Source organism: Sciurus vulgaris (genome assembly GCF_902686455.1).
Source record: "Sciurus vulgaris genome assembly, chromosome: 7".
Taxonomy (NCBI): Eukaryota; Metazoa; Chordata; class Mammalia; order Rodentia; family Sciuridae; genus Sciurus; species Sciurus vulgaris.
In genome coordinates, this window is record NC_136467.1 from 56359252 (window position 1) to 56377016 (window position 17765).

A 17765-nucleotide genomic window follows, 5' to 3' on the forward strand; every position below is an offset into this window, starting at 1 on the left:
TTGTGGCTCAATGGTAGAGCACTTGCCTAGCATGTGTGAGGCACTGGGTTCGATTCTCAGCACCATATATAAATAAATGAATAAAATAAAGGTCTGTCAACATCTAAAAATATATATTTTTAAAAAAAGAGAAATGGCCTGTGTCATCTTTACAATCATCAAAAACTAAAGTTTTATATATGTGTTTTTCTTGAATTATATTGGATATTTGGGTATTTTTCAATGTTTTAAAGATTTGGGGGTGCTTCAGAAACTACAGGACAAACACCAGCACAAAGATGTTCTTCTAACTGCTAAACATTTATTTACATATGCATTAGGAATTAACAAATATGGCTTTTCATTAATAAAATTTGAAACTCTAGCTGACATATAAATCTTCCACATATAAACTTAAAACTACACAATAAAACCAACTATTAACTAGGTTGATCCATTATACACAAGTCAGAAATCAAAGGTAGAAAAAAAAAGAAATCAAAGGTAGAAATGTGGGAGAATACCGCTATTAAAGAAAAAAAAAAATTCCTGTCATTGTTGAATTGACAATTAGATAAGGCAATGACTATATTAGTCAACTTTCTATTATTTTAACAAAATACCTGAGGTAAATCAACTTAAAAAGAATAAATGTTTACTTTGGCTCACAGTTTGGAAGGTTTCAGTCCTTGACTGATTGGTCCCATCACTTTGGGCCTGTGATGGCAGAATACCTCATGGCAGGAGTATAACTCTGAGGAGGTCTAGTTACCCCATGGCAGCGAGCAAAAAAAGAGAAAAGAGGAAGAGGCTAGGGTCTCACAATCCCATTTTAGGGCACAGCCACAATAACCTAAAACCTCCCACTAGGTCTAATTCTTAAAGGTTCCACCACCTCCCAATATTACCAAGCTGGGGACAAGGCTTTAACCACATGGGCCTTTGGGGTACATTCTAGATTCAAACTGTATTAATGATCAAAGGATACTTATGATTGGATGGAAGTTCATGAACCAATGTAAGATAAGCCCTAAGGATGCCAAAGAATAAGAAAGGGGAATAAAAGAAATATATTTTCAGGGGCCAGATTGTAGTTCAGTGGCAGAACACTTGTGAGGCACTGAATTCAATCCTCAGCACCACATAAAAATGAATCAACAAAATAAAAGTATTATGTCCATCTATAACCAAAAAAAAATTTCAAAAAAAAGAAATGTATTTCTAAAAGGGAGAGGACAAGAAACAGAACAAGATACAAAATTCAAGGAAACAATTGAATTTTCATATACCGAAAAATTTTAGTTAAGTAAAGAATGATTATGTTTTATTTTTTTGACTATGCCATTATTACCAAGTTTTTATTTTATTTGGAAGACTCCTTGTCCCTAACACAATATGCAAAACATAAGCAATCTATGTTTTTTCAAAATTTTAAGTTCTTTTTTTTTTTTTACAGGCTGGGGATTGAACCCAGGGCCTTGTGCTTGCAAGGCAAGCACTCTACCAACTGAGTTATATCCCCAGCCCTTTAAGTTCTTTTCTTACCTATAAACTCATGAAAATATAAGAAAACAAAGGTCATCATCAAAAGGGATAATTGATTACATCCTTTAATCATTGTGCTGCACTGGCCATCATGGTGTCTACCACATTCACAGTCTACTCCTGAGGAAAACTTCCAAGCTACGATACATGCTAAGCCCTTTTAATTTTTTATTTTGAGTCAGAATTTCACAAAACTGCCAAGATTCAAACTTGAAATTCCCCTGGCTCAGCCTCCTGAGGAGCTAGAATTATGGTGTAGGCCACTGTGCCCTGCCAGAAATGACTTTTTAAAAAAATGGCAAAAGCAGCTCTAAAACAAAAGTGGAACTGAACAGAGTGATCAAGGGGTAGGAATGCTATGGTATTAACCTCATGCCAAACGTGGGAAATTCTCAAATGAAACATTCAAAGAGATTAGAGTATAAGATGAGGTGAGTATCACCCCTCCCCAGCTGGATGTTTGCTTAGGCAAAGAAATCTACAGACAGCTACCGAAAACAGGGTGTGGAAGAGTTCATGAAAGAATTTGACATGTGTCCTCAGGAATATGTACAGGATATTTATATATGTGTTTTTCTCAAATTATATTGGGTCTTTTTCAATTTCAAAGATTTGGAGAGGAGTTCAGAAACTACAGGACAAACACTATCACAAAGGACAAGGACAAACTGGTACTTGCTTCTTGCCTGCAGAAGCCAAAGAGCAAAAGGCTAAGTGAAGCCCTCTGTGTCACAGGGGTTGGAGAAACAAGATGCTATGCTTCTTGTGACCTAAGTAGACACTAAAAAGTGATCCAGTGAGAGCTATCCTGACAGGACTCCACCCAAGAAGGTTAAGTACAAGGGGAAAAGGTTCCAGCAGAATACAAGGATTTGAGGTGTTTCCCCAGAGCCATAAGAGGTCAAAGAATGGAGCAGCATGGAAGTCCTGGTCATCCAGGACCAATGAGCCCTTTAAAAAAGAACTAGCAGGTCAGCATCTACCAACCAAAGGCCCCAACAGGTTGGGCAACCAAGATGGTTATTTTCCCCTAATCTTTCATCTCTCTCATTCTGACCCAAGAGAAAGGAGGAGGAAAAGGGAAAAAATAAATCACTCCCCCTTCTCCTCTGCTGATCCCAAGGTGAGGCCTGTGGTAGAGAAAAGGGAAAGTTTGGAATTGTACAGAAGTTTTCCTTTAGATTGGACTGAACTAATTAATAATTAATAATCTAATTAGAAAGCTATTAAAGTCCCTAAAGGCAAAAGACAGTTACGGGACATTAAGAGGTCAGGGATCTAATAGAGTTTGCTTAAAGGATCTGTGGGAAATTCTCAAGCTGTTTCATTATGTCTCATTGCACTGAATCCATTTTATAAAATGCTTACACTTGAAACTGTTCCATCTTTAATATTACATAAACCTTACCTTTGAAAAAAGACCTTCTGCCTCTATGCTGTATCCTCTAAGGTCCTCATGTAATTTCTGCAAACACTGTATGACTCTTCTTTGATGTTCATCATCCTTTAGCTCATGAGCTTTGATCAGAAAGTCATAGTGATCCAGAGGTCCATGACAAACAGCCAAAGCTTTCAAATAGGTCTCTGAAGCAGCAATTGGGGTCACACTCTCAGGCGGTTGAACCACATAGGCTATAAACAAAAATGTGTAAAATTTTAGACTTTCTTAAATGAAGATATTTCACAGAGTTCTCTATATATATCATATTAAAACTTTTTAACTTGTTAAACTGTATCTAAAGCCGGGCAAAGTGGTACATAATCCCAACTACTAAGGAGGCTGAGGCAGGAGAATCACAAGTTCAAGGTCAATCTCAACAATTTAGCAAAACCTGTCTCAAGTAAAAAAAATAAGAAAGACTGGGGATGTAGCTCAGTGGTAAAGCACCCCCACGTTCAATCCTCAATACCAAAAAGATTCTGTATCTATTTGAGCAGTTTTTATAATCATCATTTTGATTAAAATAATATAAAACAATTTTTTAAAAAAAGTATTTAAATTGCTCATACTATAAACTACACATGCAACTCCTTGTCTAGAAAGCCTGATCTGCAATAGGGCCTCTACTTTGCCTGTGTGCCATTAAACCAGTCACCTGGATTCCACAGCGCCTCCCTAGAAGCAGGGTGGTGCTCTTTTTGAGTTAGGCCTACTTCTGGTGCTTAAGCACCAGGAAGAGATTTAGAGATAAGTCTCAAAGGGTTTTCCACAGCCCCATTATCTCTATTCAGAATAACACAACAGTCAGATATTATATTGATTTCAGCCCTTATGAGATTTCTTCCCTTTTCCATAACCTTTACAGAAGAAAACAGAATTCACACACAAGAGAGACTGCCTCAAAGCAGGATGGTGGTCTGATTCTTTCTTTAATCTTCTCCTGGGAGAGAAATAAACAACCAGCTGAAGTCAAGTTCAATCCTAACTTCATTCCTCATCTGGGACTGGTTTAATAGCAAAGTTAGCTCCCTCTCTACTTTTAATATATTTATTTAGTTGTGCCAGGGATGAACCCAGAGCCTCACACATTCTAAAAATGTACACCTGTGCCACTCAGCTATGCTTCCAGTACCGCATGCCCCCCACCAACCCGCTGCCCACCCTGGCTCATAGATCGAGAGGCCGGCAGACAGATACATTACAGGGATTGAACCCAGAGGTACTTTACCACTGACCCTAGCTAAAAGAGAGTGCTGAAAGCCTAAGAAAGAGAACATAAGGATCTCTGAAACACTGAGTCTCAGAAGACCCACGGTGAGGATTGCTTCAGTATTGAGGCTAGAGGCCCAGGAAGAGTTCCCTGAAGATTCCCAGTTATTTGAGATATTTGCCAGTGTGGCCTAATACATTTGGTTCTTGATACAGAACTCCTAAAACCAACCCTTGGAATTTCATGAATGATAGCAGTATCTTTTATTATGTATAATGAGTCCCTTTCTCTCACATTTAGATTTATGCTAATGAGGTATCTTAGGGTGGCCTGCTCCTAGATAATTTCCAAACAGAGCTGGTAGCCAGAAAGACTTTAGGAGGACTTTCAACCCCACACATAGGACTCTAGGGAGGCAAGGGAGGACTAGAGATTGAACTACATAAACACTCTTAAACATGGAGATTTGGAGAGCTTCTCTACACATCTAGGCACCCGTAAGGTAGCATGCCCAGCCCCTCCCCCATACCTTGCCTTATTCAGCTCTTCCATTTGATTGTTCCTGGGTTGTATTTTTTATAATAAACCAGTAAATGCAAGTGTTCTCCTGAGTTCTGTGAGTCATTCTAGCAAATTATCAAACCCGAAAGGAAGGAAAATTAGGAATCTCTGAATTTATAGTTGGCCAGGCAGATGTGTGGATAGTCTAGGAACCCCATTTGCAGCTGGCATCTAAAATGGGAACATTTTCTAAGACTGAGCACTTTCACCTGTGGGAATTGCTATTCATTCCAAGTAGATAGTGTCAGAACTGAATTGAATTATTGGATACCCAGTTGACGTCAAAGGATTTGAGAATCTCACCAGAGAAAAAATTCTCTTTTAACCCTCTTTTTTAATTTTCTGCAATCAATTAAGTGAGAAACCTAAGAGTAATACTAACTTTTTCCCCTCCATGCTACAACTCCATTTCCTGCCCCTCAACCAGGTTTTTGGCCAAACTCAGTGCTACTCAGGCCTACATCCATTCCCTCTTCCTTTCCTCATACTACCGTCCCAGCTTGGGCTCTCATGACTGTCTCTCTCCTGGCCTATTTGCCTCAGATGGTCTTCACTGCCCCAAATTTACCATTATCAAGGTCCCTAAAATATCTTCCACCAATCCAAATGTGACTTCATGAAAATTTTGCTTGTGTCAAGACAAAATTACAACAAATTTAGTTTAAGGATCTTAATTTGCTAAGTGCAGTGGCACCTATAAATCCCAGTAACTAGGGAGAATGTCAGGAGGAGAGCAAGTTCAAGGTCAACCTCAGCAATTTATCAAGACCCTTAGCAATCAGCAAAGACCCTGTCCCAAAATAAAAAATAAAAAGGGCTGGGGATGTAGCTCAGTGGTAAAGCACCCCTGGGTTCAAGCCCCAGAATCTCCCCCAAAAAAGGAAAATTCAGAAGAGGGGGACACAAAATCTCACCCACTTCACATCTCCCTCATGTGTATACCCACACCTCTACCATATCCCAAGAGCCCCTCAGGCCACTTTCCCACCTTATAAGATCATATTAAGTACAAATATTATGCAGAAAAGGGTTAACACAGCAGGCCTGAGACTGCTGTCTATCAAAAATGTGTTCACAAGATTGGCCCTTGGATGGTACTTGAATCCCAAGAGTGCTCTCATTATTCCCGGAAATGGTAAGAGTGATTCACCATGTCTAAACTTTCAAATGACAGCGTATGCTGAACACCTCATTTCCTTTAACCTTGTGGAATTTTGCCACATGATAAGCAGAGGGTACCTATGTGATCATGCCCCAGTAAAAAATAGTATCTATAATGACCTTCCCTGAAAGACATTTCATCCCTGTTGACACCATTAGTTGCTGGGAGTGGTAAGCATGTTCCCTGTAATTCAACTGGGAGAGGACTTTTAGAAGCTTGTTGCCTGATATCTTTCAGTCTTTGCTCTGTATACCTTTGCCCTTAGCTCACTGTGCTTTCTATGCTATTGCTTACTAAATAAGTTATAGCCATGAGGTATGACTGCATCCTGTGAGTCCTTCTAGAGAACCATCAAACCTGGCAGTGGTCCCATGACACAGAGAGTATCTTCATTCTGGGGTTCGAGGGATCCATAAAACAGGCCCAGCCTAAATTTAAGATTACTCTCTTCTGCTTTCCAAAATGCATCCATGATACAAGTGACAGAATACCTACCACATATGATAGGGAATATCAACACTGTTTTTTGTTGTTGTTGTCGTTTTTTAAGTGAGGTTAGAAGGATAAAACATTGGAACAGTAATGTATCAAGACTTTGGCTGAGCCAGGCATGGTAGCATACACCTGTAATCTCAGCAGCTTGGGAGGCTGAGGCAGAAGGATCACAAGTTCAAAGCCAGCCTGAGCAATTTAGGCCCTGAGCAACTTAATGAAATCCTGTCTCAAAATGAAAAATAAAAAATGGGGTGGGAATGTGGCTCAGTGGTTAAGTGCCCCTGGGTTCAATCCCTGGTACCAAAAAAAAAAAAAAAAAAAAAAGATGGGTTGGTTGGTTATGGTGGCACACATCTCTAATCCCAGCTCCTTAGAAGGCTGAGGCAGGAGGATCCAAGCTCAAGGTCAGCCTGTGCAACTTAGTGACACCCTCTCTCAAAATAAAAATTTTAAAAGGGTGAGAACACCCCTGGGTTCAATTCTAGCACCACAAAAAAACCAAACAAACAAAAAAACTTTCTATACATGATGCAGTCTTTAAACAAAAAAATGTGTATGTGTGTGTGTATGTGAATACACATATTTTGGGTGGGGAGGGGCTGGGCATGGTGGCACACACCTGTAATCCCAGCTACTAAGGAGGCTGAGGCAGAAGGATTGCAAGTTTGAGGCCAGTACAGACAACTTAGCAAGACCCTGTCTCAAGAAAAAAAATTTTTTAAAGGGTTGGGGATATAGCTCTGTGGTAGAGCACTTGCCTAGCATGTGTGAAGTCCTGGGCATCCCTAGTAAAATACACACACACACACACACACACACACACACAAGTATTTTTTAGGGGCTGCAAGTGTGGCTCAGTGGTAGAGGTGGTAGAGCATGTGCTTGTAACAAGGACTTAGACTCTTCACTTATGCCTGCAAATGTTTGATGGATGCTAAAAGCAAGAAGACTTGGCATCTCTGCCTCCATTTTGTATCTACCTACTTTGCTCCCAGTCACCTTGAATTCCAGGAAAAAAATTCTGATCCAATAAATATCTTGTGATGAATCAAACCTGCCCTCAACTCAGGCAACAGCAACTTTCTTATCTGGGACAAGGCCCTGCAAGACAGTCCTGAGATAATGATGGACAGACCACACCCAATCAAGACCATTTGCCTTGGCAACTGTGAAAAGCTTCCAGCTGTGCAAACCCCTTAACTCTTGCCTTGATTTTACTTTCTGTAAAACATCAAAGTCATTGTCAGTCCCTAGAAGATATGGGTCTCCTTGTCCTGGAGATGTGGCTACACTGATTAAAATTCCTTTCAATTTTCACTAGCATCTTTTCTGTTTGGTTGTTGAGGCAAGTGGTCAGATAGGATTGACTGAATCCCCAGAGTTAGCCCTCTGGCCTAGGACTCTGGTAGAATGTTTAGCTCCTGTAATGCCCTGGGTTTGAGGAAGCAGTTTAGGGATGTCAAAATGGCAGAGACAGATACATCCAAAAGCAATATACAGATTCAATTCAATCCCCATCAAAACACCAGTGAGGGCTGGGTTGTAGCTCAGTGGCTGAGCACTTGCCTAGCAAGTGTGAGGCACTGGGTTCAATCCTCAGCATCACATAAAAATAAAGGCGATGTGTCCATCTACAACTAAAAAAATGTTAAAAAATATCACCAATTACATTCTTCTTAAAACTAGAAAAACAGTCCTAAAATTCATTTGGAAGAATAAAGGCCCAGGATAGCCAAAGTAATGCTAAGCCAAAAAAGCAATGCTGGAGGCATCACAATACCTGAATTCAAAGTTATACCAGAGCTATAGTAACAAAAACTATATGGTAGACCAGTGGTACAGAATAGAAGACACAAAGACAAACCCCCACAGATAAAATCATCCGATCCTTGACAAAGTGCCCAAAACACAACCAATAGGAACAAATAGGGCAAGATCCTCGATAAGGTCTGCAAGGAAGAGGCAGAGGCATAGCTCAGCATCTAAGACAAGACTCACCCAGACATCGGGGCCTTGAGCCACTCTCTCACTTGGCTCATCCTGCTCTACTTGACCAAGTATACCTGCATCAATAAATCTATGCTCTTCCTAGAAGTTCTATATGTCTTACTCGATTCTTTGTCAGGGACCTCAAGAACCTGGACGCCAACTGGAAACCCTACTGATATCATCTACAATCTCCAGCACCAGAAAAATAAAATAATAAAATATCCATTTTTAAATGCAAGACAAAAAACCACTAGATTGTTATATTAAATGCCATATATTCTATTATTTATTTTTTTATTTTCTGTTTCTATTATAAAATGTATGCTCTTTGAGGTCAGGAATTTTTGTCCGTTTTGTTCAATACTGTTTTCTGCAATAAGTAGCACCTGACACATGGTAGATGCTTATTATTATTGTTATTATTATGTATTGGGTTGCTTTTTTGTTTTGTTTTGTTTATTTTTCAGGCCTGAGGATTGAACCCAGGGCCTCATACACATTAGGTAAGCACTCTACCACCGAACTATTCTCCCACCCCTTTTAAAATTTTTATTTTGAGAGAGTGGCTCACTAAATTGCCCAGTCTGGCCTCAAATAGCAGTTCTCCTGCCTCAAACTCCAGAGTTACTGGAATTTTAGGCATTTACCACCCACCTGGCCTTTCCCATTTTTAAAACACACATACACACACACACACACACACACACACACACACACACGTATACATTAATAAGAACGAAACCTCCGTGACCCCACATGGGATATGCATCTTTCCATCTTCCCTTCTCAGTTAAACTACTTGAACTTGGGCCACCTTTACTTTATGTGTCTACTCTCACACCTTGCTCACTTTCCAACCCACTGTGATCAGACTTCTACTGAGAAAGCTACTGCCAAGGTCACCTAAGGTCCATTGCTGCCAAATTTAGCAGCTACTCTTCGGTTTTCATATCCCTGTTTATAATTGTAAAATATCTAATTTTAAAAAGTTATTCATAGGAAATATCAGGACTGTGGACAATGAATGTTGTTTTTCTTGGTATCTGCTTTTGGAGAGCTTAAAATCTTTCACTTTTATTTTTACTAGACGAACATCTTCTGTTACTAGTATATAACTCTCATTTTTAGAAAAGAAAACCAAGGTGCACCAAAGATGAGGCATTCATTTAGCTAGTCAGCAGAAATAAAAGAGAACTGGGCAAGATACTCAAGACTGAGAGATTAGCCAGCTTAGCCTTGAATAGCAGCTGTATAAATTGAAATACAAAAGACTTCTCAAAAGCTGCACTAAATTAAATCTGTTACTACATCAGTGTACACAAATTATGTGATGCTGCTGCCATATTATTTTGATTTGTATTAATTTGTCTTATTGTATTCCAAATGGACAGTGGGAAAATGCCATTCTGAAGTTCCACACACATCTACAAACATAAATGGAAGATTTTAGAAGCCCCCAAAGTTTTGTGCATTACCTCAATTTTGTATCTTACTTCACTACTTTCTCCAAGTTTCAGAAAGATTCTTCTGTACTCCACAGACGACTTACTACAGGATTTAGTCAAATTGGTCACAGTGGCCCATCCCTGTAACCCCAGTGACTCAGGAAGCTGAGGCAGGAGGACTGCAAGTTCAATAACAGACTCAGCAACTTAGCGAGGCCCTAAAACGTAGCAAGACCCTGTCTCTAAGCGAAGTATAAAAAAGGGCTGGGGATGTGGCTCAGTAGTTAAGCATCCCTGAGTTCAATCTCTGGTACCAAAAAAAAAAAGTTAAAAGTTTCTGGGCTGGGGAGGTAGATCTGTAGTTGAGCACTTGCCTACCATGTACAAGGCCCTGGAAAGAAAGTGCTGTTTGAGTGTTGGCTATATACTAGGCACTTTATGCTACCTTCTTTTTCTTTACTTTACAGATTTATTATTCATGAACTTCATGAAAACAATTTTTTTCTGGTTCTGGAGATCAAACCCAGGGCCTTGTGCATGCTAAGTATATGCTTTATCACAATGTCACATCTACAGCCCTGGATTTTCAGATGAATTGTTTTGAAAAGAAAAGCCTAGCCAGGCACAGCGGCACACACCTGTAATCCCAACATCCCCAGAGGCTGAGACAGGAGGATAGAGAGTTCAAAGCCAGCCTCAGCAACTTACCAAGGCCCTAAGCAACTCAGTGAGACCCTGTCTCAAAATAAAATATATAAAAGGGCTGAGAATGTGAATCAGTGGTTAAGTGCCCCTGGGTTCAATCGTTGGTAACAAAAAAAAAAAAAAAAAAAGTTATTCCTTACACATGAGAAAACTAAAATATCTTAACCATTTAAGAATTCATGGAGGAGCTGGGGATATAGCTCAGTGGTGGAATGCTTGCCTCAAAAGCACAAGGCCCTGGGTTCAATCCCCAGTACCCCACCCCACCCCACCCCAAAAAAAAAAAAAAGAATTCATGGAAAAAAAAAAAAAAAAAAAGAATTTATGGGATGACCAAGTCAGGATCTGAAGCTAAGTGACCCAAAGTCAGCAGGACATCACCCTCATTAAAACAACCAGAATACTACAGACAAGTGAAGGTTGTGCTACCATTTGTCATAGCCAAGCAACAGAAAATCAAACAGAAATCTCTCAGGCCTCCTATGTGCTGTACTCAAGTCTCCTGGAGCAACTGGCTGTGCCTGCCAGCACAATAGAGGGTCAACTGCCACTGCTAATACATGGCACACTTCCAAACCCACCAGCCCAAAGTCAAAGTGTTGGAGGGAAGAAATTCCTTTTTATATAAGTTTTAATAAATCCTTATTTTTCACATAGCTGGCTTCTAAGAATTGTGACAATAATAAGATTTATGTATACGTTTTCAAGCTGCAAGTACAAAATACTAATTTAGTTGGCACTAAAAGAAGATATAAATGACCTAGTACTCCAATCTGAAGATGACACCAAGTTAGGAAACAAATGAGTGCTGGAAGACAATCACAATTCAAGAAAATGTTATTGTGCTGTAATAGTTGTGTAAACCTATTAACACAAAATTTAACTAAGGTCCATTAGGTTCAAAAATTTAATTTTCTTAGAATCAAAAAACTTATTAAATAGAAGAATTCAGTTAAGCAACAAATAATTCAAAGCTTTGTGCTAAAAAAAAAAATTACAAATATAATCAGTACTGAACTAAAGGAAGGTTGTAACTGCACTTGAACACTGATGATGCTCTAGGGAAGACTCAAACGAGAAGAAAAACAATCTACCAAAGAGTGATCTGCAAGCAAGGAAAGGGGAAGATGCTATGAGATAACAGGGCCAAAGCTAGGAACCTAGGTTGAGCAGTTTATGAAGAATACTCAGAGGAAATGATGTTTCGACTGAAATCAAAAGGGCAAAGGGAGGCTTACAGCAGTGGCTGAGGCCTGTAATCCCACAAGTTCTAAAACAGCCTTGGCAACTCAGCCACTGTCTTAAAATAAAAAATAACAAAGGCTAGGGAAACTGCCAGAGGAACAGTGATTCACTCAGGTTACAAAAGGAAAGGGAGATTTAGAATAAAATTATTCATGAAAATAACTCCACTTCAAAGTGAGGTTTCAAGATGCTCAGCATTTCACATAATCTACTGTCTTAATCTGGGCTACTAAACATGAAAATAAATATAAAATGCTGATTGAGCAGGGCACAGTGGCACAGGCCTACAATCCCAGTTCCTCAGAATGCTGAGGCCGGAGGATCCCAAATTCAAAGCCAGCCAATTTATTCCAGACCCTATCTCAAAACAAAAAATAAAAGGACTGGGGATGGAGCTCAGTGGTAGAGTGACCAATGTTGATTTTTTTTTAAAAAAGGTAAGATAGAGCTGAAAGTTCACTGTTACAGTACCTGCAGGTTTGATTACACGTGGCTGCTGCCACTTTGAGACAACAGCCAGGCCCTGTAGGACCCCTGGCCGGACTGACTGAGCCCCGTCCCCAAGATCCCTCAGCCCAACCAATCACTCCCTGTCTCCGGGGCCCTCACATCGACTGACTGCTCCCTGCCGCCAGGACCCCCAGACCAACTGACCGCGCCCCTATCACCCGGACCCCAGACCAACTGGTTGCACCCGGCCTCCAGGATCCCACAACCACACCAAACACACCCGACCTCCAGGACCCTGGCCTGACCAACCGCACCCCACCTCCAGGACCTCCAGCTGACCACGGCCACACACTGAGCTGCAGTTCCCCATTTGCCAACACATTTCCAAGCCAGAGCGGCCATCTTGGATAATCCTGATCTTTAGGTGGGGCAAATCCCATCCTGAGATGCCTGCTGGAGGCTTGAAGCTCATTGTCAGGTACCTCATTCTCATGCATCAGGCTACTGAAGACTGGGAGGTTTCATTATTATATGACTGTTATACTGTAGATTTTCTTTTTTCTCCTTACTCAAAAAATTTAAGTTTTTATTTCTTTACTTTTCTTGCTCTCTTTTCCTTTTGTTTACCTTTTCCCTCAGAGTCTCTTTCTCCCTTTTTTGCATGCTAACATCCGATTTCTTTTGATTACACTCTCACCCTTTCTATTATCTAGAACTTCTGTATATTCTTTTCTTATCCCATTAACAGGCACATTCTACATCCCTCTGCATCCTCTTTGTCCTCCATTTGAAACTGCAGACTTTCCTTATTGCAAATCTGTTTGTTTTACTGAAGATAATATTTGAACTCATTCTGTTTATTATGACAATTCTGTTATTGTCCTCATAGGGGCTATTTGGTCTAGGATTGCACAGTGTCTGAATTGGGCATTGCTAATATTGATCTCCCCTTAAAGAAAGGGTTTTGGAAACCTATAGGGCCAGAAACCTATAGGGCCATTATAAGCCTATAGGGGGCAATCTGCAATACCCCAGATCTGCACTGCTAGAGGGGAAGATAAATGAACAACATGAAAAAACAAGGGAAGAAAATGATCCAAACAAACCTAGATTCTATATTAATAGAATACAATGACAGTATGTTAGAAGAAATGTCAGAAAAGAACTTCAGATTATACATGATTAAGATGATTCGTGAAGCAAAGGATGAGATAAGAGAGCAAATGCAGGCAATGAATGATTAAAAAAAAAAAATGGAAATCCTTGAAATGAAGGAAACAATAAACCAAATAAAAACTCAATGGAAAGCATCACCAAAAGACTAGACCACTTGTAAGACAGAACCTCAGACAATGAAGACAAAATATTTAATCTTGAAAATAAAGTTGCCCAAACAGAGAAGATGGTAAGAAATCATAAACAGAATTTCAAGAACTGTGGGACATCATGAAAAGACCAAATTTAAGAATTATTGGGATTGAGGAAGGCACAGAGATACAAACCAAAGGCATGAACAACCTATTCAATGAAATAATATCAGAAAATTCCCAAAACCTGAAGAATGAAATGGAAAATCAAATACAAGAGGCTTACAGAACACCAAATGCACAGAATCACAACAGATCCACACCAAGGCACATTATAATGAAAATGCCTAACATTCAAAATAAAGATAGGATTTTGAAGGCTGCGAGAGAAAAGCATCAGATTACATATGGGGGAGACCAATATGGATAGCAGCCAACTTCTCAACCCAGACTCTAAAAGCTACAAGAGCCTGGAACAACATATTTCAAGCTCTGAAAGAACATGGTTGCTAACCAAGAATCCTATACCCAGCAAAACTAACCTTCAGATTTGAAGATGAAATAAAATCCTTCCATGATAAACAAAAGTTAAAAGAATTTACAAATAGAAAGCCTGCGCTACAGGATGTTCTCAACAAAATATTCCATGAGGAGGAAATGAAAAACAACAATGGAGGTCAGCAAAGGGAGGAACTACCTTAGAGAAAAACCACTCAAAGGAGAAACCAAGCCAACTTAAAAACCAAAAATAAGCCAAATGATTAGGAATACAAATCATATCTCAATAATAACCCTGAACGTTAATGGCCTAAACTCATCAATCAAAAGACATAGACTGGGAGAATGGATTAAAAAGAAAGACCCAACAATATGCTGCCTGCAAGAGACTCATCTCATAGAAAAAGACATCCACAGACTAAAGGTGAAAGGATGGGAAAAAACCTACCACGCACATGGACTCAGTAAAAAAGTGGGGGTTTCCATCCTTATATCAGATAAAGTGGACTTCAAGCCAAAGTTAGTCAGAAGGGATAAAGAAGGACATTTCATATTGCTTAGGGGAACCATAAATCAGGAAGACATAACAATAGTAAATATTTATGCCCCAAACAATGGTGCATACCTGCACATCAAACAAATCCTTCTCAATTTCAGGAATCACAAAGACCACAACACAATAATTCTGGGTGACTTTAATGCACCACTGTCACCACTAGATAGATCTTCCAAACAAAAACCAACCAAAGAAACCATAGAACTCAATAACACAATCAATAACCTAGACTTAATAGACACATATAGAATATTCCATCCATCAACGAGCAGATTCACTTTCTTCTCAGCAGCACATGGAACCTTCTTGAAAATAGACCATATGTTATACCACAAAGCAGCCCTTAGGAAATGCAAAAAAATAGATACTGCCTCGTGTTCTATCAGATCGTAATGGACTGAGAGTAGAAATCAATGACAAAATAAAAAACAGAAATTACTCCAACACCTGAGACTAAATAATATGCTATTGAATGAAACATGAATAACAAAAAATATCAGGGAGGAGATAAAAAAATTCTTAGAGGTCAATGAGAACGACAAAACAACACATCAAAATCTCTGCAACACTATGAAAGCAGTACTAAGATGAAAATTCATTGCATGGAGTGCATTCCAGAAAAGAATGAAAAGTCAACAACTTATGACCTAACATTACAGCTCAAAGCCCTAGAAAAGGAAGAACAGAATAACAGCAAAAGTAGTAGAAGACAGAAAGTAATTAAAATCAGAGCTGAAATCAATGAAACTGAAACAAAAGAAACAACTCAAAAAATAGACAAAACAAAAAGTTGGTTCTTTGAGAAAGTAAACAAAATAGACAAACCCTTAGCCACACTAACAAAGAGAAGGAGAGAGAAAACTCAAATTACTAAAATTCGTGATGAAAAAGGAAATATCATGACAGACACCACTGAGATACATAACATAATGAGAAGGTACTTTGAAAATCTGTAATCCAACAAAATAAAAACTACCGAAGACATTGACAAATTTCTAGAGACATATGCTTCTCCCAAACTGAACCAGGAGGACATACACAATTTAAACAGATCAATATCAAGCAATGAAATACAAGAAACCATTAAAAACCTACCATCCAAGAAAAGCCCAGGACCAGACAGATTCTCAGCCGAGTTCTACAAGACTTTCAAAGAAGAACTCATTCCAAAACTTCTCAAAGTATTCCAGGAAATAGAAAAGGAGGGTACCCTACCAAATTCATTCTATGAAGCTAATATCACCCTCATACCCAAACCAGGAAAAGACACATCAAGGAAAGAAATTTTAGATCAATATCCTTGATGAATATAGATGCAAAAATCCTTAACAAAATTTTGGCAAACCGTATCCAAAAACATATTAAGAAATTTGTGCACCACGATCAAGTGGGGTTCATCCCCTGAATGTAAGGATGGTTTAACATCCGTAAATCAATAAACATAATCCATCATTTCAATAGACTTAAGGATAAGAATCACATGGTTATTTCAATTGACGCAGAAAAAGCGTTCGACAAAATACAACACCCCTTCATGCTCAAAACACTAGAAAAAATAGGTATAGTAGGAACATACCTTAACATTGTAAAGGCTATTTATGCTAAGCCCATGGCCAACATCATTCTTAATGGAGAAAAACTAAAACTGAAACCATTCCCTTTAAAAACGGGAACAAGACAGGGATGTCCTCTTTCACCACTTCTATTCAACATTGTCCTCAAAATTTTAGCCAGAGCAATTAGGCAGACCAAAGAAATTAAAGGGATACAAATTGGAAAAGAGGAACTTACGCTGTCACTATTCGCTGATGACATGATTCTATATTTAGAGGATCCAAAAAACTCCTCCAGAAAACTTCTAGACCTCACCAATGAATTCAGCAAAACAACAGGATATAAAATCAACATGCATAAATCTAAACCATTTTTATACGCAAGTGACGAAACAGCTGAAAGGGAAATGAGGAAAACAACTCCATTCGCAATAGCCTCAAAAAAAATAAATACTTGGGAATCAATCTAACCAAAGAGGTAAAAGATCTCTACAATGAAAACTACAAGACATTGAAGAAATAAATTGAGGAAGACCTTAGAAGATGGAAAGATCTCCCATGTTCTTGGATAGGCAGAATTAATATTGTCAAAATGGCCATACTACCTAAAGTGCTATACAGATTCAATGCAATTCCAATTAAAATCCCAATGATGTACCTTACAGAAATAGAGCAAGCAATCATGTTATTCATCTGGAAGAATAAGAAACCCAGAATAGCTAAAGCAATCCTTAGCAGGAAGAGTGAAACAGGGGTATCGTAATACCAGAACTTCAACTATACTACAAAGCAATAGTAACAAAAATGGCATGGTATTGGCACCAAAATAGACAGGAAGATCAATGGTACAGAATAGAGGACACAGACACAAACCCAAATAAATACGATTTTCTCATACTAGACAAAGGTACCAAAAATATACAACGGAAGAAAGATAGCCTCTTCAACAAATGGTGCTGGGAAAACTGGAAATCCATATGCAACAGAATGAAACTAAACTCCTATCTCTCAAATGGATCAAGGACCTTGAAATCAGACGAGACTCCCTGCATCTTATAGAAGAAAAAGTAGGTCCAAATCTTCAACTTGTTGGCTTAGGATCAGACTTCCTTAACAGGACTCCCATAGCACAAGATATAAAAGCAAGAATCAACAACTGGGATAGATTCTAACTAAATAGCTTTCTCTCAGCAAAGGAAACTATCAGCAATGAGAAGAGAGAGCCTACAGAGTGGGAGAATATCTTTGCCACTCATACTTCAGATAGAGCGCTAATTTCCAGAATACATAAAGAACTCAAAAAAACTCTACACCAAGAATACAAATAATCCAATCAACAAATGGGCTAAGGATATGAACAGACACTTCACAGAAGATCTACAAGCAATCAACAAACATATGAACAAACGTTCACCATCTTTAGTAATAAGAGAAATGCAAATCAAAACTACACTAAGATTCCATCTCACCCCAATTAGAATGGTGATTATCAAGAATACAAGCAACAACGGGTGTTGGCGAGGATGTGGGGAGAAAGGTACACTCATACATTGCTGGTGGGGCTGCAAATTAGTGCAGCCACTCTGGAAAGCAGTATGGAGATTCCTTAGAAAACTTGGAATGG

General features: G+C 39.0%; 1 protein-coding gene across 2 annotated transcripts in view; it reads right to left on the minus strand.

Annotated features, from left to right (window-relative positions):
* Nucleotides 1-17765, minus strand: part of AFG1L (AFG1 like ATPase) — a 200994-nt gene that overhangs the window by 166624 nt on the left and 16605 nt on the right. The window contains exon 2 of one of the 2 annotated variants that reach the window (XM_079146313.1): nt 2933-3156. In XM_079146313.1, coding sequence (XP_079002439.1) covers nt 2933-3156 — 224 coding nt within the window. Of the gene's footprint in view, nt 1-2932; nt 3157-17765 lie in introns of those variants that run through there. The other variant, XM_079146314.1, reaches the window with a different exon arrangement.